General features: G+C 44.6%; 1 protein-coding gene across 1 annotated transcript in view; it reads left to right on the forward strand.

Moving 5' to 3' along the window:
- SLC9A2 (solute carrier family 9 member A2) overlaps positions 1 to 22,281 on the forward strand; it is a 91,286-nt gene that overhangs the window by 47,430 nt on the left and 21,575 nt on the right. Inside the window, exons 4-7 of the mRNA XM_019969840.2 lie at positions 7,663 to 7,880; positions 9,274 to 9,476; positions 19,477 to 19,566; positions 20,182 to 20,252. Of these exons, the coding sequence (XP_019825399.2) occupies positions 7,663 to 7,880; positions 9,274 to 9,476; positions 19,477 to 19,566; positions 20,182 to 20,252 (582 nt within the window). The remainder of the gene's footprint in view (positions 1 to 7,662; positions 7,881 to 9,273; positions 9,477 to 19,476; positions 19,567 to 20,181; positions 20,253 to 22,281) is intronic.

The following is a 22,281-nucleotide window of genomic DNA, read 5'->3' on the forward strand; positions in this document are numbered from 1 at the left end:
TCAAACAAAGGTCACAGATACATTGGGCTTTCTGTCTCTAAAACCTCGTCCCTATCAACAGAGATCTACCCTGCCAGCCCCAGGCAGAAGAAATTGTGAAGGAAGGACTGTGATTGGCCCAGGGATTTGGAGAACTGTGATTGTATCAGCCTGTGTCTCATGACCAGCTGACGGGATGGTCATGAGACACAGGCTGATACAATCACAGTTCTCCAAATCCCTGGGCCAATCACAGTCCTTCCTTCACAATTTCTTCTGCCTGGGGCTGCCATCTATGGGGTCGCACAGGGTCGGACACGACTGAAGCGACTTAGCAGCAGCAGCAGCAGAAGCAAGCAGTGAGAGTAAACTCACTGGGAGAGATGGCCGTCTCCACCTGTGTCGATTATACGTCATTAAGGGAAAGTCGATCCTTGATAATAAAACATATAAATAATACAGTGGGGGTGGGGCTGGTGGTGCCAAGTTGAAGCCTCAGTGATGAAGAGAAGGGCATTCTGGGGAGAGAGAGAAGGCCCCCAGGTGAAGTGACCACCTACACGTAAGAACTGAGTCTAGGGTTGTAAGAGAGGTACATGCCTACTTTTCCTTTTTCTTGAAGGGCAGTTGATTTGCAATGCTGTGTTAGTTTCTGCTGTACAATGAAGTGACTCAGTTATACATATATGCATATTTCAGTTATATATATATATTTCTTTTCAGATTCTTTTCCATTATGGTTTACTACAGGATATTGAATATAGTTCCCTGTGCTCAGTCAGACCTTGTTATTTATCCATTCTATATATGATAGTTTGCATCTGGTAATCCCAAACTCTTCGTATGATCATCTCTAGATCCATCCATGTTTCTGCAGATGGCATTAGTTCATTCTTTTTTGTGGCTGAGCAGTATTCCATTATATATATGGACAACAGCTTATTTATCCATTCCTCTGTTGATGGACACTTAGGTTGCTTCCATATCTAAGCTATTTAGTAGTCCAGCTTAATCATATACAATAGGACCTGGCTGTTTATCCATCCTATATATAAAATCTTGCATCTGCTAATCCCAAACTCCCACTCTGTTCTTTCCCCACCCCCAGCAGATGCCTAGTCTTGGCCTATGTTGTTCTGTAGACACTCGGGAGCCTTTGGAAACTGTAAGCAGGGAGGTGACTCGCTCTGATTTTGCTCTCTAGTGGATCCATGATTGGAGAGCTTCTAAACCCTTTTACACCATCCCTCAGGACTGATAATGTTTGAATAGTCCTCTGCGTAAAATCAAAGCTGTGGCTTTTCCAGTAGTCATGTATGGATGTGAGAGATGGAACATAAAGAAGGCTGAGCACTGAAGAAGAACTGATGTTTTCAAATTGTGGTGCTGGAAAAAACTCTTGAGAGTCCCCTGGATTGCAAGGAGATCAAACCAATCAATCCTAAAGGAAATCAAACCTGAATACTCATTGGAAGGACTGATGCTGAAGCTGAAGCTCCAGTACATTGGCCACCTGATGTGAAGAGCCAACTCATTGGAAAAGACCCTGAAGCTGGGAAAGACTGAGGGCAGGAGGAGAAGGGGGCTGCAGAGGGTAAGATGGTTAGATAGCATCACTGACTCAATGGACATGAATTTGAGCAAACTCCAGGAGATAGTGAAGGACAGGGGAGCCTGACGACTGAACAACAACAACTGCGGTGGCAGCTGGAAGGCAGGGCTGCAGGCTTGCTGGATGCCTAGAGACAAGGAGTCTGTCCAGGCAGGAGCGTGGGAGTGTGTGTCCAGCAGCAGAGCAAAGGTGCCTGCATACTAGTCTAGGCAAGAGAAGGTGGGAATGTACACCCAGATGCAGATAATGAATATTGTGAGAAGGGAAGGGAAAACAGGTGGCAAAGCGTAATTAAATCCACAGCAGTCCTCACATCTCATGTTAGCCCTTGTTTTCACTCTCCAATAGATCTTTAAATAACAGGATTCAAGTGTCAGCTCTTTTTCTCTTTCATTCTTCCTCATCTGAACCTTCTTCCTGGGCTCCCTTGGTTTCTTCAAACTTTGATGTATTTTGGAATCACCTGAGAAGGTTGCTATGGATACAGAATCCCTGGGCCCCACCAGAGATTCCGAGTCTATACGTCTCAGATGGAGGTCTTAGTATTTGCATTTTTCCAAGGACTACTCAGAATCATGTGGTCTACAAACTACACTTTTAGAAATACTTCTCGGCTACTACTGTGATGAGCAGGAAGACTTCCAGAAGGTGGCAGCCTCCCATGAGGGTCTCAGTGCTTCCAGGTTAAATCCTGGGAACACTCTGCCTATTCACTGGTGCAGGGTTGTCACATAGCAGCTGATTCTCACACCTGTCTACAACCCTCTCCCAATGTCCACCAGGTGTTCTCCAGCTGGAAAACTTGAATTCCATCATTGTGATCTTGGTCCAGTCTTCCTGTCACTCATGCCTACATCAGCAGTCCTCAACTAGAGTCCGTGGACACTGTGGGTCCCTTGATGCCTTGTATTTAATATCATACTTTTGACAATGAGCTGTGGCCTCTTATGTGTTTTTGCACAAAATCATGATGGCTTTGTGTGTGTTAAGTCGCTGCAATCGTCTCTGACTCTCTGCGAGCCTATGGACCGTGGCCTGCCAGGCTCCTCTGTCCGTGGGATTTTCCAGGCAAGAATACTGGAGCAGGTTGCCATTTCCTCCTCCAGGAGATCTTCTCGACCCAGGGACCAAACTTTAGGAGCCAGAAAATGAACTATAAATAATAGTTGAATTGAACACATCCAAAGGAGAAAAATACAAAAGATGTGGAAAATCCATGAAATGGACAAGACTTCATGAATAACCAAGCATCTATAGTTGCTGGAATTTATTTCATTTTGGAAATTTTAAGAAAGGTGGTTCAGTTTTTGTGGTTGGATATTTCTTTGCAAAACTTTTTTTTTTTTCCATTTTCTCATGTGTCAAACTCACTCTCTCTGGGTTGTCAGGTTTACTGGAAGAGGCGATCCGTTATATAGTAATCCGTGCCCTGGAATAATTAATTTACCTCACATGAGTGAGTACTTTATTCTGAGAACATGCAGTGTACCCTGAGTCACCGCAGACCTGGCTTTAATCAGTGCAGAGAAAGCTTGTTAATTGTCCTTCGTTTTTGCTAATGCTCGGCTCTGATTAGTGGAGCAGGCTTTTATGTTTGATGAAGACTTTATGGAGAATATGCAGCTGTTGTTTGGGCTGTCTTTTCCTGGAACTGAATCCATACATTTTAAGATCACACACAGGCATGGCATGGACACCAAAGACTTTTGCAACATCCTTTCTATCCGTTCAATTCTAATTCTAAACAGTTCAATTCTAAACAGGTCTCCCAATGTTGCAATTGAAATGAGAGAATTGATCACTCTTGAAAAACATAAAAGCGCTTGTATTCATAAAGTGAATGAACTGAGTCATGGCTACACAGTATGTAGGTAAACACAGACAAGGTGTGTACGTATTTTATCTTCACAACCAGAAGTCTGCCTTCTCCGCCCACTGTCTGTATGGATGCCTTTCTCTTTGGTTGTACAGTTGCCAGCTGCCTAGTGAAGGATTCTGGGTCTCCATTAAGCTAGACTCAGCCAGCAGCTTCCTGGTGGCTCAGATGAAAGAATCCACCTGCAAGGCAGAAGGTCTGGGTTGATCCCTGGGTTGGGGAGATCCCCTGGAGAAGGAAATGGCAATCCAGTCCAATATTCTTGCCTGGGAAATTCCATGGACAGAGGAGCCTGCCGGGCTACAGTCCATGGGGCCATAAAGAGTTGGACACGCCTGCGTGGCTAACACTTTCACTTTCAGCCAGCAGCAGGTGAGCATACGCGTGGTAGCACTGCGTGCAGGGAGCCACGGTGGAGGAAGAAGGCCAACCCCGGCTTGGACAGCCTGCGTGCTGGTGGAAAGGAAGCGAACATTGTTTCATTGACCATCCAGGGTGGAGGCATGGAGTACAGTAAGGAAAAAAGTGTTGGCTGGAGTTTTCTAGTCAGAAAATAGTCCAATGACAGATTATCAAAATAGAAAGTCTGTTTTCTCCCTGATGATTGTTGAGACAGTATTAGCTGGCCTGAAATTTTTCTATACTGCATTGAGAGTGGGACAGTGATGAAGAAAAAAAATCTCAACTGCTGGTGAATCCAAAAACCACTAATTATTGTGCTTTAGCTTCTCCATCTCTAAATTGGTGATAATATGTTAAACCCTAATATGGGTTTAACAAAGCAGAGGGCACTGGTGAATTCTATACGTACCTTCCCTCCATGTAGTCCCATGGAATAGAACCTAAGACCTGTTCAAAGGTGGACCTGTTTGGGGAGATTATATGGACCAAGTGCTGCAGTAGATTTTGAAAACCAACAACCATTGTGGGAAAGAAGGTGACTCTAGTCTTTAGGTCGTGCCCATCCAGATCTGTCCTGCATGTGTACTTATGATTTCTTTCTGAAATACAGATCTGTTGATGATACTCCACCATTCCCATGAATAAGGCATCCTTGGATCCATGTTGTCATTGGCTGAGAATACATTAACGAGGTTCCAGGCACGGTGATAAGCATTGATGACACTGTTTCCCCCACGAAGCTTCCAGTTGGGTTGTGGAGATAAACTTTAATTATATGGTTGAAGATATAATCTCGTATTTTCCCCTTCAGCCTATAGAATAGGCTCTTAAGCATCACATATTCAGTATAAGAGTGTCACGTGTCGTCGTTGTTCAGTCACTAAGTCATGTCTGACTCTGCGACCCCATGGACTGCAGCACACTAGGCTTCCCTGTTCTTCACTGTCTCCCAGAGTTGGCTCAAACTCATGTCCATTGAGTCAGTGATGCTATCAAAACATCTCATCCTCTGTTGCTGCCTTCTCCTTCTGCCTTCAATCTTGCCCAGCATCGGGGTCTTTACCGATGATTTGGCTTTCTGCATCAGGTGGCTAAAGAATTGGCGCTTCAGCTTCCGTATCAGTCCTTCCAATGAGTACTCAGGGTTGATTTCCTTTATGATTGATTGGTTTGATCTCTGCTGTCCAAGGGACTCTCAAGAGTTTACTCCAGCACCACAGTTCAAAAGCATCAATTCTTCTGTGCTCAGCCTTCTTTGTGGTCCAACTCTCACATCTGTACATGAGTACTGGGAAAACCATAGCTTTGACTGTAGGGATCTTTGTCTCTGCTTTTTATTACACTGTCTAGGTATGTCATGTGTGTGCCTCCCTAATTAGAGGGAAACTAGTGCTGCAGTCCATGGGGTTGCAGAGAGTCAGATACGACTGAGCAACTGAACAACAACGCTCATTTGTAGTTTTGTGTACATAGGGTGTTATTGAAGGGGAGGTGGTTTGACTGGCTTAGTGCACCCTGTGGCAAAAAAAGATCCCTCTTTGCAGTGCAATACCTCCTGGCCTTTGTTTGAGAGGTCGTGTGCATTGACCTGTACATGACAGACTAGAACGTGACCCTTGGAACACTCGTCCCCAGCCTGAACAGTGCGTCCACATCATGAAGATGCCCACGTTTCCCAAACAAGGGCGCCGTGGGCTCTGGGTCCCTGGAACCTACCGAGGCTGTTTCTCACCCTGGAGGATCGTATCTGTGCTGGTGGAGGCAGCGTAGAGTTACAGGGAGGTGTCTGGCAGACAGAAGCCTCACTCGGTGTCATGTTAAGGACACAAAGCAATGGAAAATGATCCTGTGAACATTCATGTAAAATTCATGTATTTCTTTTATTCCTACAGCAAAGCTGTAGTTTTCAATAATTTCTGCATAGAAATTTTTGTTAAATCGCTCCCTGAATGAACTAAAGATTACTCTTCGCCTGTGTGGTTTATATTTTTCCCAGTGAATGAATGTGAGGATGATCTTAGAGGGGAATAAATAACATGTTTACAAAAAAACTCTCGTTAACCTTTCAAAACTCACTTCTTGAATGATAAAGAAAAAATCCAAATCCAAGTGGTACTGAGGGAAATAGGGTTAGTATGAGACAAGTAGGAGCTTCAATACTCCATTGTTATTTAGTCTCTAATTCGTGTCCTACTCTTTGCAAGCCTATGGACCGTCGTCTGCCGTTGTCCTCTGTCTATGGGATTTCCCGGGCAGAATACTGGAGCGGGTTGCCATTCCCTTCTCCAGAGAATCTTTCCGACCTAGAGATGGAACTCCACATCTTCTTCATTGCCAGGTGTACTCTTTACCGCTGAGGCACTGGTGGGTTCTTCAATTCTGTAGCTGATGGCTTATTAGTAAAAATAAAAGTGATTGGATACTTAGGTTGCTTCCACATCTTGGCTGTTGTAAAGAGTGCTGCAGTGAACACTCAGGTGTATCTTTTTGACATGTGGTTTTCTCTCGATATATGCCTGGGAGTAGGATTGCTGGATCATACGGCCACTCTATTGTTAGTTTTTTGAGGCACCTCCTTACTGTTGTCCATAGTGGCTGTGCCGATTTACTTCCCAGTGACAGGGTGGGAGTGTTTGTTTTTGTCCACACCCTCTCCAGCATTTATTGTTTGTAAATTTTTGGATGATATCCATTCTGATTGATGTGAGATGATAACTTGATTGTAGTTTAGATTTGCATTTCTCTAGTAAGTAGTAATGTTGAGCATCTTTTCATGTGCCTCTTGGCCATCTTTATGTTTTATTTACTCCAATAAAAAACTTTAAAAAATTCTGTACAACCAACAAGGACCTACTGTATAACACAGGGAACTCTGCGCAATATTATGTAACAACCTAAATGGGAAGAGAATTTGAAAAAGAATAAATACACATATATGTATAACTGAATCACCTTGCTGTACACCTGAAACGCACACCACAATGTTCATTAACTATACTCCAATATGGAATAGAAAGTTAAGAACACAGAGGTCAAGAGGAAGGAGCATAAAGAGCTCTGTGGGCCCAGAGTTTTGGAAATGTGGGGAAAACAAGCAAAACAGTTTCCTTCCTTTTGGAATTTTCAGAGCCTATGAATACATTTTGAATTTCCCAGAAGTGAATATAGTAGATAAGCATTGGGTTGGTCCAAAAGTTCTTTCAGATTTTTTCCATGAGATGTTAATGGAAAAACTTGAACAAAGTTTTGGGCTAACCCAATAGAAATGAGAACCAGAAGTAAGGCATTAGAGTCACAGTGAATGAGTAGGTCCAGGAGATTCAGGATGAGGGACAGAAGATGACTGGTGAGCAGACAAATGGTGAGGGGCACTCAGGATGTGCAGGGAGAAGTCCAGTGTGACCACAGTTTCAAATTTAGGATTTTAGGCAATAGTGCAGCATTTGGGGCTCTAGAGGAAAAAAGAAGATGGAACTGGCTTTATAGGAAGATAATGGGTTTTGAATTTTTTAGGAGCTTGTTTTATTTTTGATGCTGGCAGACTAGCTGATGTACTGATGTCCACATCCAGAGACTAGAAAGCTGGGCAGAGCCAAGTTGGAGCCTTGGATATTGATGAAGACTTCCAGGAACAGTAGGGTTTCCAAGGATGCAAATTATAGTCACTTATAAAAATCAATCAATGATGTAGTGGTGGGCAGAAGGGTAGAGCCAGCCTAGTCAGCTACCTGCTGACTCATATTCTGATTGGGACCATTATCCTGTTTAAACAGAAGCTAATCTTTTCTTGCAGAATCACGGCTTGTGCGATGACCATGAATAAGTACGTGGAAGAGAACGTGTCTCAGAAATCCTACACGACCATCAAGTATTTCATGAAAATGCTAAGCAGTGTCAGCGAGACCCTGATCTTCATCTTCATGGGCGTGTCCACAGTGGGGAAGAACCACGAGTGGAACTGGGCCTTTGTCTGCTTCACCCTGGCCTTCTGCCTGATCTGGAGGGCACTGGGTAATGAGCACGTGTCTCCTCCATGGGCCTGGGAATCTGGCATTGGAGGACTGGTCCCTCCTTCTTTCCCTCTGCTTTGTGGTTGCTCTTGTTACTTCCCTTCATCTTAGGTTCTTGTCTTTCTTATCTCCTTCCTCCAGCTCCTCCTCTTCCTCCTTGTTCTCCATGTCCTCCTCCTCCTCCTTTTCCTGCATCCTGACATATTTTTTTTCTTCCTGGAGTATTTTTATGGCTTTTACTTTAAGTGGAATTAACCTCTCTTGGTGTCTCTGACTCCATGTTCTCACTCACTGTCTTGGAACAACACAGGGCCCAGAACCCAGTGATGTGAGCCAGGATGGTAGGAAAGGGCTTCTTCTGAAATACAGTAGATGTTCTGTGTATGAACTAATTTGGTTCAAAGAGCATGGTCATACGTCCAATTTGTTAGTAAGTTTGACAAAGTTAGCCTAGGTACCCAACTAACACAATCGGCTATATAGTACTCTCCTATAATAGGTTTATGATACTTTGCACACAAACAGTACTAATAAAAAACTAACACAAAAAATAAAGAATAGATTTTTAATCTTACTCTACCTTGAAAAGTACGGTGGTGATAATACAGCAGCTGGCATCCAGGGGCTCGCATCGAGTGAACAGGCACGAAGAGTTACTTCCTGGAGGAGGGAGAGGAGGTGAGAGATGGTAGAGCTGAAAGATCGTCAGCAACAGGAGACGAAGGGCGAGCTGCAACTTCACTCATGCCTGACATTGACTGCACGTGTTCTGGTTCCTTACTGTGTTCAATTCTATGTACCCTCTTGCAAAAATGATCCTGAAACTTCTAGGTAGTAGCTCTTTTTATCTCGTCATAGATGACATCCTGGGCTTAAAATGAAGATATTACACTAACTGTACTCTACAGAGTTGTTGTTCAGTCGCTCAGTCGTGTCTGACTCTTTGCGACTGCATGGACTGTAGCCTGGCAGGCTTCTCTGTCCATGGGATTTCCCAGGCAAGAATACTGGAGTGGGTTGCCATTTCTTCCTCCAAGGGATCTTCCCAGTCAGGGATTGAAACCACATCTCCTGCATTAGCAGGCAGATTTTTTTTTTTAACCACTGAGCCACCTGGGAAGCCCAGTCTGTAGAGTGCTATATAGTAAAGTACAAAACCCCCGCCACTTGTAGAGAATGCACAAACTTGACAAGTCACAGTGTAAGCCGGACAAGTGAACTCGTTTATGTGGTTAGACATGGAACAGATGTTCACACCTTTGAAAGTTCGACACTTGAAAGTTCCTGTGTTGGGGACTTAACTGTTCTTTGCCCTGAAACAGAAAACTCACCTTCCTGTTCCCGTGTCCTGGCCTGACGCATTCCATTCCCCTCGATTTTGTTTGCCTTCTCAGGGGTCTTCGTCCTGACTCAGGTCATTAACTGGTTCCGGACAATTCCCCTGACCTTCAAGGACCAGTTCATCATTGCCTACGGGGGGCTCCGGGGGGCCATCTGCTTCGCGCTGGTGTTTCTCCTTCCGTCCTCAGTGTTCCCCCGGAAGAAGTTGTTCATCACGGCAGCAATCGTGGTCATATTCTTCACTGTCTTCATCCTGGTGAGTAGAGCTCTGTCTCCCAGCAAAGTCCCTCCTTTTACCAGGAGGAAAAAGGGTCACTTGGAGGGTCACCTTGAACTTCTCTCATAGGATGCCATGTTGCTGAGGTGTCTTGAGGCTTTGGTGGGCTTCCCCGGTGGCTCAGTGGTAAAGAACTCACCTGCCAATGCAGGAGATATGGATTCAATCCTTGGACTGGGAACATCCCCTGGGGGAGAAAATGGCAACCCACTCCTCCAGTATTCTTGCCTGGAGAATCCCATGGACAGAGGAGCCTGGTGGGCTATGAAGAAGAAATGAAAGTTGCTCAGTCCTGTCCAACTCTTTGTGACCCCATGAATAGTCCATGGAATTCTCCAGGCCTATAGTCTGTGGGAGTTGGACATAACTTAGTGACTGAACAACAGCAACAACTTGAGGCTCGGTCATTAGGACAGGAGAGAGACAGTATTTCATCAGGTCGCTGGATTGTGCAGCAGTCTCAGAGAGTCCAGTTTGGTCACTTGGCCAGCACAGAAGAATTACTATTTAAGGAAACAGCTGTGTGAGCTGAGCTTCCTCTTGGAAACTTATTAACCGCCCTTGCTAATCCTTGGCATTTGTCTTCCTCTCTGACCTCCTAAAGGTGCGTGTTAATGCTAGCTGTGCTCTGACCTTCCAGCAGCTCTGGGATGTAGGTTCACTGTAGAGCTGTGCATGGAACGGAGGGAGGGGTGAGTGCAAGTTTAACATGGGGAGGGGCAGAGAGTGTGGTAGGAGGGCATGGGCCTGAGTCAGGATTCTGACTTTGCAAGTTTACCAACCTCTTTAGGTTAATCATCTGAGCGACTTTCACTTTGGGCTTCCCTGGTGGCTCATCTGATAAAGGATCCGCCAACAATGCAGGAGACCTGGGTTCAATCCCTGGGTTGGGAAGATCCCCTGGAGAAGGGAATGGCTACCCACTCTAGTCTTCTGGCCTGGAGAATTCTATGGACTATATAGAATATATAGTCCGTGGGGTCACAAAGAGTCGGACGTGACTGAGCAACTTTCACTTTATGTTAATCATCCAGCTCTTAAGAGATTCTATTTTGTGGATATTCATTTAGAAAGTCAGAGAGGGAAATGGCAAGCCACTCTAGTATTCTTGCCCAGAGAATCCCATGGACAGAGGAGTCTGGTAGGCTACAGTCCATGGGGTCACAAAGAGTCAGACACCACTGAGTGACTAACACACACACATTTAGAAAATATGCCCAGGGCTCCTGCTGTTTGCCAGACAGAGCTCTGGGCTTTTAGAATCCAAGAATGAGCAAAATATCCAGAAATATCCCCAACCCTGTGGTGGTTCTATTCCAGTGAAAGTCAATCTGGTAGTTGAGGCAATGAGAGTCTGTGAGAAGGTGAAAGATGCTGGACTGTAAGAAACAGTAGGGTCTTCCCTGGTGGTGGTGGCTCAGTGGTAAAGAGTCTGTTAACGAAGGAGACACAGGTTGGATCCCTGATCCAGGAAGAGCCCACATGCCACAGAGCAGTGAAGCCCATGTGCCACAACTGTTAAGCCTGTGCTCCAGAGCCTGGGAGCCACAACTACTGAGGCCACGTGCCACGACTGCTGAAGTCTGAATGCCCTGAAGCCTGTGCTCCACAACAAGAGATGACCCTGCATTGCGAAGCCCGTACACTGGAACTAGAGAATAGCTCCCAGTCACCGCAACTAGAGAAGGCCCATGCAAGTAGCAAAGACCCAGTGCAGTAAAAAATAATAATAATTAAAAAAAAAAAAAGAAACAGTGGGGCTCAGGCCAGGGGAGCGGGGAGCAGGGTTATAATTCTCGACTGAATAGTCATAGAAGGCAACAATGAAAAACGTGGTATTTGAATAAAGGTTTGCAGGAGGTAAAGGGATTAGCTAAGCTGAAGGACATTCCAGGCAAAGGGGGCTAAAGACAAAGATCTGAAGGCAGTGTGGTCATGGCCCACGTGGCTGGAGGGGAGTGCAGTGTGGGACACAGGAGGTGAGGGAGGGTCTGGGGTCCTGGGTCATGTGGGGTCAGGCGGGCCACTGTCAGGACATGGGCTCTTCTCCAGGTGAAATGGAAGCAGCATGGGAAGTTTGGTGCTGCTGTGGGTGTGCTTCACTTTGTAAGAGCATCCCACGGGCCGCTGTGGGGAGGGACAGTGAGGATGAGCAGTATGGTAGGGAATGGGGTGGGGGGCAGTGCAGCCGGTCAGCAGACAAAGCAGGAGGATGGCAGCCAGGTGGCGAAAGGGCTGGGGTCCTGGTTCCACCTGACTTCTGAAGGTGGAACCTGCAGGACCCCCGATGGGTTCAGTGTGGGGTGTCGGGAAAAGGAGCCGGGAGGGACCGAACTATACAGACTGACTGGCCCCACATGAGAAGAGGCGGGCTGTGGGTGGCGCGGTGGGAGGGGTTGGGGGCTGTGAGACCTGCGGGTGGGGGTGATGAACAGGAGGGTGCGGTACCTGAGCCTGGAGTCCAGGAAGGAGCTGGGTCAGCAGCACAGGGCTGGGATCCACAGCTGGGAAGCTGGAAGTGATCACCAAGGGGATGAAAATCCATTGAGGAAACCAAGAGAGGACCGGTACCTGGGCTTTGGGGCAGCCCAACCTTAAGACCCTGGGAGGAGACGAGGCAGGTGAGGAGGCCAGGGAAGTGTGATGAGTGACACTCACCGTAAGAACACAGGAGATGTTTTGTTTGATTTTTTTAAAAAGTATTTTGTTTGCCAGGTAGTCACGGAATGCTTTCTAGGTGCCTGACTCAGATGTAAGCACCTTTGATGTTAGCTCTTTAAATCCCCATAACTGTTCTAAGGCACACACTATGGGAGGAAGCACTGTCCTTGCTCCCATTTCATAGACAGGGAAGCTGAGGCACTGAAGCCCAGGTGAAGACCTTCCCCCAGGTTTACACAGCCAGGAAAGGGTGGCTCACGGGGGTCGAGAGCAGTTTGGTCTTAACTCTAAAAAAAGTGCCTGCGAGACTTCTCTGGTGGTTCAGTGGTAAAGACTCTTGGCTTCCAGTACAGGACATGTGGGTTCCATCCCTGGTCAGTGAGTTAAGATCCTACCTGCCTCATGGCCAAAAAAAAACCCAAAGCATAAAACAGAAACAATATTGTAACGGATTCATAAAGACTTTAAAAATGGTCCATGTTAAAAAAAAAATCCTTAAAAATAAAGCAATGAAGTACCTGCTAGAGTGGCCAGTGCAGAGTGAGTGTGTTGTATGTCCTGCATTTCTTCTCCTTCTGGTTACCTCTCCATGTAGCGGTTCATCCTTCACTCACTCATACCTGCCAACACTGTGGACGGTAGTTTGTTCAGGCTAAGGAATCCTGGGGAGGACGGGAAGAGGAAGCCTGGGGAGATCCTTCCCCGAGTGGAGAAATGGCCACTGTCCCCCAAGGTCCTTGTCACCAGCATCTTTGCCATGCAGAGCCTTCCAGTGACTTCTTCCTTGTTGTGTTGGGCATGGGAAAGATTGAGGGCAGGAGCAGAAGGGGACGACAGAGGATGGGATGGTTGGATGGCATCACCGACTTGATGGACATGGGTTTGGGTGGACTCCGGGAGTTGGTGATGGACAGGGAGGCCTGGCGTGCTGCGGTTCGTGGGGTCGCAAAGAGTCGAACACGACTGAGCGACTGAACTGAACTGAAACTGAGACAGGGGCTATCCTGGGTGCACGATCTCATTTCATCCTCCAGACAAGCCCTGGTGAAGGAGACCAGTGGTTCCCCCAGCTGAGGAAGCTGAGGCTCAGAGAGGGAGAGTGAGCTGATCAGGGCACAGGTTGGTGAGTGATGGAAGCTGGGGGTGAGCCAGGGACCCTGTCTCCAGAGACAGGCTCAGAACCTTGGGGTTCTGCTGACCCCCAAGAGAAGACAGTCTTTACCAGGTTATGGTTAGGTATAGTTCAGTTGATTAACATACTAATTGAGTTCAGACATCTGGGTTTGGTTAGAGCTCCTGTCCTAAATGCAGGGAGACAGCATGGAGCCTCTGGGTGGAGAGAAGCAGAGACCCTGTCTCCATCTGCTCACACTGTGTTTACAGGAACCTTGGCACAAGCATCCAAGTAGCTGCTCTCAGAGTAGCGGGGAGATGATGCTGTGAAATGAATCCATTTTTTAAAAATTATTTTTAGTTGGAGGGTGACTGCTTTACAATATTGCATCATTTTCTGCTATATATCAACATGAATCAGCTATCAGTATATGTATATCCCCTCCCTCTAGAGCCTTCCTCCCACCTCCCACCCTATCCCACCCCTCTAGGTTGTCACAGAGCTCTGGGTTTGAGCTCCCTGCATCATACAGCAAATTCCCACCGGCTATCTATTTAAATACGGTAATATATATTGCATCCATGCGTGTAACTTTTTGTTTTATATCAGAGTGTAGTTGAGTAACAGTGTTGTGCTAGTTTCAGGTGTGCAGCAAAGTGATTCAGTTATACACGTAATTCTTCTTTTCTAAACGATGCTTAATATTACATAACAGCCTAAGTAGGAAAATAATTTGAAAAAGAAAGTGAATCCATTTTGCCTTGAGCGTTTTAGTGTTGCAACAGCAGCTTAGGGCAGAGTGGTTGAGGGGGCAGGTCAGACCAAGGGTGTCACTCTCCTCCTCTTCCCAAGCCTGCTGCTCTGTCCTTACGCCCCACCGGAAGCCCTGGCCAGGCTGAGTCAATCCTCCGGACTTCTCTCCACACTCTCAGAGCTCAAGGTGTCATGTCTGAGTCTCAAATACAAAAATAGAACCGTGTCAGTCTAGAGCAACTAGCAGCCGGGTCATTTGGAGATGAATCCATCAGCTCTTATTATCTACACAAATATCCACAGTGTAATAACAGCCCCCTGCCCCAACACCATGGGTGAGGCTTTGTAAAATGAAATAAAAAAGGCTGAATAAAAAGATGTAACCCGAGAGAGGACACACAAAATGCAAGCTCAGAGTTTAGATACTATTGAATAGGTCGGACAGATGGAGAATTGCCCTTCTACAATCAGAACAGACATCAGTAGGAAAAAGAAGAATGTTACAATAAATTTATACTATTGACTCTTTGAATGTGTGTACATAGGTGGTTAATATAAGGTATTATTACTCAGTCTTGGTATTTTGGATTTTTTCGAATTGGAGCTCAACCAAAAGATGCAAGTGAGGCTTTGATTCCTCATGTTAGAAGACTGAGCATCCACTTTGAATGAACACCATGTATATCAGCAGTTAACACTGATTAAGAAAGTTTTTAATGTGTCAAGTTAAAAAAGAGCAGTGTGTCCGTAAATAAGTTCATTGTGGGACTGATAAATTGGGCGTTTAGAATTAACATATAAACACTACTATGTATATAAAAATAAGATAATCAATAAGGAACTACTCAACACAGGAACTCAGTACTCTGTAATAACCTATATGGGAAAAGAATCTGAAAAAGAATAGATACATGTAAATGTATAATGGGAACACTTTGCTGTATACCCAAAAATAGCACAGCATTGTAAATCAACTGTGTTGTGCTGTGCTCAGCCGTATCTGACTCTTTGAGGCTTCATGGACTGCCAGGCTCCTCTGTCCATGCGATTGTCCAGGCAAGAATACTGGAGTGGGTTGCCTTTACCTTCTCCCGAGGATCTTCCTGACCCAGGGATTGAACCCAAATTGCAACCAGACTCTTTACCATCTGACCCAGAACATTGAATGAGTAAACAATTCTGATTGCTCGTGTGAATACACTCAGTTTCATTTAAATGAGGTTGGTAATGACATAGACAATATAACCTGTCTCTCTGGTTTTCAAATGATCATCCAGATTGAGAAGAGCTGGAGCCCAGTAGTGGAAAGTGCAGGTTTTGGAGTAAAGCTGTTCTGGGTCGGTGTTCTAACAGCCTCCATGAGCCTCTGTTTGCTTTGCTGTAAGATCTGAATCATGGAACCTCCCTCCCAAGCAATACGGAGGAAATATGTATGTAAACACAATATCTGATGCCAGTGTTCAACCTGGGGATTTTCTCTGTCTTCATCATAACATTAAGTAAAATGATATTAAAAAAAAAAAAAGGAAAACTCAACTCCTTTCAATGTATTTTAGAGCCCAATAATTATTATTCAGTTAGTCCTTAGAATTATAGAGCAGATTGTCACAATTCTGCGAATTCATTCAGTTATTAACTAGAAGTCCATAAAGGAGCATGGTTGACAGGAATTGCAAGAATGGAGCCTCATTTTGCCTCCATAGTAGACTGGTTTCATAACCAGCTGTTAAGACATTGTCTGGAACTGTGAGGTACCTGGATTTGCAAGTTCACAGGCTCCTCCTTGAACACTTTTATGATTGTCACCCTACTTACCTCATCCTAAAATGGGGTAAGTAGGATTTATTTATTATTCTAAAATAAATACTGTATGCACAACTGTATTTATGAATCTCTCTGATCAAACTTGGAATGTGAGAAAGCCTTATACAGGATAGCATGATAATAATATTTTTTAATGAATGAAAACAGTTTCTTCAAGTTCTGAAAGTTTTCTGCAAACCCAAAGAATGTACCTTATTTAATCAGACAGCAGTTCCTTTTTCTTTCCCACTTTGCTGGGAGGAGAAGAGTGAGGGTTTGAGGGTGGGCAGAAAGCAGAGATGGCACGTGTGTGCATGCTAAGTCACTTCAGTCATGTCCAACTCTTTGTGACCCCATGGACTGTAGCCCGCCAGCCTCCTCTGTCCATGGGATTCTCCAGGCAAGAATACTGGAGTGGGCTGCTATTTCCTCCTCCGGGGGTCTCCCCACCCAGGGATCAAAATCCTGTCTCCTTTGTCTCCTGCTTTGGCAGGCGGTTTCTTTACCACTAGAGACGTCTGGGAAGCCCAGGGGAAAAATAAACCTCACTGAGCTGATATGTTCCCTGGGGCCACTGCGTAACCATTCCTCTCTGCCAGGCCTGGCTCTAGGGTGTTGTGTTTATTGCAACAAAGCTGCGTGAAAGTATGAAAATTTAACTTATGCTTTGTAAATATGTCTTTCAGTGGTTTGTTGGAAAACGAAGGGATTTCTTTATTTGTTAACCCACATGGCTAGACATAAAATGAACATACACAAATTCATCCCATTTGGTAATTAAAAAAGAAAACATAAACACCTACAGAAGACTAATGAAAAATAGAGACTGTATATAAAACTAGAATATGTGTGCTAAGTGCATGCTAAATTGATTCAGTTGTGTCCGATTTTTGTGACCTTATGGACTGTAGCCTGCCAGGCTCCTGTAGCCCATCAGACCTGGGTTGGATCCCTGGGTTGGGAAGATCCCCTGGAGAAGGAAAAGGCTACCCACTCCAGTATACTGGCCTGGAGAATTCCATCAACAACAGTCCATGGGGTCGCAAAGAGTCAGACACGACTGAGTGACTTTCACTTTCACTTTGAACTGCAAGATCAAATCAGCCCATCCTAAAGGAAATCAACCTTGAATATTCATTGGAAGGGCTGATGCTGAAGCGTGAAGCTCTAATACTTTGGCCACCTGCTGTGAAGAACCAACTCATTGGAAAAGACCTTGATGCTGGGAAAGATTGAGGGCAAGAGGAGAAGGGGCCCACAGAGGATGAGATGGTTGGATGGCATCACCGACTCAATGGACGTGAATTTGAGCAAACTTTGGGAGATAGTGAAGGACAGGGAGGCCTGGCGTGCTGTGATTCATGGGGTCGCAAAGAGTCACGACTGAGTGACTGAACTGAACTGAACTGAATGACAGGGAAGCACTCTAGGCTTGGTGTGCTGCAGTCCACGGAATCCAAATGCGATGGACACGACTTAGCGACTGAACGACAACAACAATCAGCTATACTCCAATATAAAATAAAAAATAAAGTTAGGGAGTGAGAAAAAAGACAGTGTCAATGTTCCATTGCATCTCATCAGTACATTATCGTTATAAATGTAAGACACTGCCTTATTAGCTGAATGGATACTGGTAGGTAAAAGCATATGAAACAGCACTTTGCATACTGAGAACACACTATATCATTTTATAAATAGCATGGACTTTGTTGATTTTTTTCCCCTAGAGCTATTATTAACCTCGAGGCTTCATGGAATCTGAAACTCATGAAATCACCCATCACTGCAAACCGCGTGCTGACACCTATTTTCAATCACATAAGTTAAAAATGGCAGATTACGTGTTGATTGAAAAATGGTTGTTACCACCTATGTTATTTCAAAGTGGCAGATGGAAATACAGGTAGAACGCAAGGTGTGCCTTATTCCAGGTTTGCTTAAAATCACTCATGCTTCAGAAAATTAAAGCTGAAAAATGCTTGAAGCTGGACTGATGGAACAAAATTAACGACCTCCTTTAAGATATCTGTGTCTCACGGTTTATATTATCAAATGAAAGTGTTAGTTGCAAAGTCATGTCCCACTCTGGGCAACCCTGTGGTCTGTAGCCCGCCAGGCTCCTCCCTCCATGGGATTTCATAGGCAATAATACTGGAGTGGGTAACCATTCCCTTCTCCAGGGGATCTTCCTGACCCAGGGATCGAACCTGGGTCTCCAGCATTGCAGGCAGATTGTTTACTGTCAGAGCCACCAAGGAAAGACTTAAAGATGTGCAGAGAGATGAAATAGCAATCAAATTCGTGTCAGGGAGCATCCCTTAACATATTCACCCCTTCCCCAAGTCCAGTGACCCTGTGAATTCTTCATGCCCAGTGGTAGCAGCCATCTGCCAACCAGGCGAGTAACTTGGGGATCCTCCTTGACCCCACATTCTCACCCCGTCCTTACCCTGGCCTATTTTAGTATCCATATCACATAATTTTAAACATATTAGCTATTTTGGTAGCTGTAAGGTCACCACCATTCTATTTTGTCTGAATTTCTCTGGTTATATTTACTCTTCCAGGTTAATTTTGAACATTTTCTTGACTTCTAAATATTCAAGTTCTGTTTAAAATCATTTGGAACATGTAACTGGAATTGTACTGCATATACATTGAGATAAAATTGTCATCATGATGGTGTTGTATAGTGCTATCTAGGAATTGTGTCTTTTTAAAATTCATATCCTTTAATTACATTTATAGTTCTCTTTGTAAAGGTTTTGTGCATTTCATAAGTAGGATTATGTATTTCATGCATATGCAGAGAGAGTATATAATTATATATATATTTAGTAGAATATTATGTATATAATGGGCTTCCCAGGTGGCTCAGTGGTAAAGAATCTACCAGCCAATGCAGGAGACACAGGTTTGATTCCTGGGTCAGGAATATCCCCAGGAGGAGAAAATGGCAACCCACTCCAGTATTCTTGCCTGGAGAATCCCCATGGGCAGAGGAGCCTGGCGGGCCATGGTCCATGGGGTCACAGATTCGGACACAAGTCAGCACAGCAGCACAAGATCTTGTAAGGTTCAGCTCCAGGGTTACCTTTCCACAGAGCCCCCCTTGACCTGCTCCCTGTGTATCCCTCTCTTCCTGCTTCTACTTTGTTAACTGTTTTGTGTGTATCCTTCTCCTCACAAGACTATGATGTCCTCAAGCTGAGGTTCTTAACTGTCCATCTCTGAGTCCCCGATTCCCAAGCCTCTGACATGGACACGGTAAAAGCTCAATTCAGATTGTTTAACAGATTAATGAATGAATAGTTGAAATGTTTTCTGTGAATAAGACAAGTAGACTATTCCTCTGAACTGGATGAGCCTTTATTATTTCTTAGGATTTTCCTTTTCTTAGAATTCCAGAGCATCACATTTTCAATTTTTTGCATCCTGTCCACATTTTTTTTGTAGTAGCAGCTTTTGGGACATGGCCCTCTGAAAATATGCCAGTTTTTAAAGAGGAAGGAAAAATGAACAAAATGTTACTTATGCTCCGTTAAGTCTTGGGGGCAGGGTATCTTTTGTTGGTTATCAAGTATTAGGAGGTTACAAGTTATTCTTGAATTTTATACGGTTTTCCTCCCCGCTTCTTTTGTGCAGGGAATAACTATCCGACCACTGGTGGAGTTCCTTGATGTTAAGAGGTCCAATAAGAAGCAGCAAGCTGTCAGTGAGGAAATCCATTGTCGGGTAGGTGTTAATGTAGCAGATCAATTTAAGTGGTCACAGGGAAAATTATGGGATTAAGTCAGACAGCTTGACACCATGGTCTCATTTCCTGAAGAAGAGGTAACTGGCAGAGGGTGATGGGGTGTGGGGGGTGGGCTGAGGAAGAGCTGAATTGAGGGTAGAATGAACATAGCCCCCCATGGAGGTTACACACCTGCAGGAATGCAGGGCCAAGGAATCCCCTTTTAGCCCTTACTTCAGCCTGAAATGTTTCTACTGGAAAATTGTGACCATATTTCATAGTTTCCAAAAGTACAAACTATTGTGTTATGAATTCTAATTATCAATATGACAAACATCTCATGAATTTGTTTGAAGATGAATTGTCTTATTTGTTTTCAGTTAAAACTCAAGCAAACCAAAACCAAAAAGTATCAGCATCTTTGAAGTTTAGGCGTGATAGAAGTAGTAGTAGTATTTCTATTAGAATTCTGTACATTTCTATAGTTATAATTTCTACACACAGAAATAATCACTATCATTTCTATAAGTAGGAATTAATAATTTCGTAAATAGAAACAGAAATGACTGATTTCGGGTAAAAATTAATCAACCAGCTGGCTTTTTCTGTTTTAGTTTTTTGATCACGTGAAGACCGGGATTGAAGATGTTTGTGGTCATTGGGGTCACAACTTTTGGAGAGACAAGTAAGAAGGCTTTAAGTGGCTCTGGATCAGTCTGGGAGCAGGACATACTGACTTGTGTTATTTTTTCAAACTTTCAGATCTTTCCTATTGTGCCATAGTCTGTCCTTTAAGATAAGATTTGGCTCTCATAGAGGCTTAGAACAATAGTAGCTTTAACAAGGTAGCAGCTTATTTCTCTCTTACGTAAGTATCAGGTAGGCAGTGTACGGTTAACAGGTGAATTATGCTCCACTGACTCCTCATGGTCCCAGGACCCTTCCTCCACCAAGAACCTCCATTTCCAAGGTTGCCTTTCAGGCCAAAAGTGGCTACTGCGGCACTAGCTATTACGTGCACATTCCAGGAAGAAAGTCAACAAAGAGACAAAGAATATGTCCTAGCTTCCGCCTAATCAAAGTTATCAGAGGCCTCACTCAGTTCTTCCAGTTGAATCACATGGCCTGGCCTTGCATGACCAGGACTGATTATATGGGCATTTCTCACTGTGGGGGAGGCCAAGGAATGCAGTCTGTTTGGTTTAAAACTGGGGGTTCCATTACTGTCTGTTCTTCCACACATGTTGAGGGGCTTTGTCAAAGGCAGAGCTCCAGAGCACCTGAGGAGATACATAGACTTGCAAAAATAGCAAATATTTTTAAAGTTACACTTCTCTGAAAAATTACGTGCATTTACATAGATGTGTGGGCTTCCCAGGTGGCGCAGAGGTAAAGATCTGTGTGCCAATGGGTTTGATCCCAGGGTTGAGAAGATCCCCTGGAGGAAGAAATGGCAACCCACTCCAGTATTCTTGCCTGAAGAATTCCAGGGACAAAGAAGCCTGGTGGGCTATAGTCCATGGGATCACCAAGAGTTGGACACGACTAAACATGCACACACACACATAAATGTGTATCTCTCTCTATGTATATATAATTTATGTGCTGGTTTAGTCGCTAAGTTGTGTCTGACTCTTGAGACCCCATGACTGTAGCCTGTCAGGCTGCTCTGTCCATGGATTTTCCAAGCAAGGATACTGGAGTGGGTTGCCCTTTCCTTCTCCAGGGGATCTTCCCAACCTAGGTATCAAACCTGGATCTCCTGCATTGCAGGCAGACTCTTTACTGTCTAAGCTAATATATAATTTATATGTAAATATATATATATATGTATATATATATATATATGTATAAACACACATATATGTGTGTATCAGTTCAGTTCAGTTCAGTCACTCAGTCGTGTCTGACTCTTTGAGACCCCATGAATCGCAGCACGCCAGGCCTCCCTGTCCATCACCATCTCCCAGAGTTCACTTAAACTCACGTCCATCGAGTTGGTGATGCCATCCAGCCATCTCATCCTCTGTTGTCCCCTTCTCCTCCTGCCCCCAGTCCCTCCCAGCATCAGAGTCTTTTCCAATGAGTCAACTCTTCGCATCAGGTGGCCAAAGTACTGGAGTTTCAGCTTTAGCATCATTCCTTCCAAAGAACACCCAGGGCTGATCTCCTTTAGAATGGACTGGTTGGATCTCCTTGCAGTCCAAGGGACTCTCAAGAGTCTTCTCCAACACCACAGTTCAAAAGCATCAATTCTTCAGTACTCAGCCTTCTTCACAGTCCAACTCTCACAGCCATACATGACCACAGGAAAAACCATATCCTTGACTAGACGGACCTTTGTTGGCAAAGTAATGTCTCTGCTTTTGAATATGCTATCTAGGTTGGTCATAACTTTCCTTCCAAGGAGTAAGCGTTTTTTAATTTCATGGCTGCAGTCACCATCTGCAGTGATTTTGGAGCCCCCAAAAATAAAGTCTGACACTGTTTCCACTGTTTCCCCATCTATTTCCAGTGAAGTGATGGGACCAGATCTTAGTTTTCTGATTGTTGAGCGTTAAGCCAACTTTTTCACTCTCCTCTTTCACTTTCATCAAGAGGCTTTTTAGTTCCTCTTTACTTTCTGCCATAAGGGTGGTGTCATCTGCATATCTGAGGTTATTGATATTTCTCCTGGCGATCTTGATTCCAGCTTGTGCTTCTTCCAGCCCAGC

Source organism: Bos indicus, chromosome 11, assembly GCF_029378745.1.
Source record: "Bos indicus isolate NIAB-ARS_2022 breed Sahiwal x Tharparkar chromosome 11, NIAB-ARS_B.indTharparkar_mat_pri_1.0, whole genome shotgun sequence".
Taxonomy (NCBI): Eukaryota; Metazoa; Chordata; class Mammalia; order Artiodactyla; family Bovidae; genus Bos; species Bos indicus.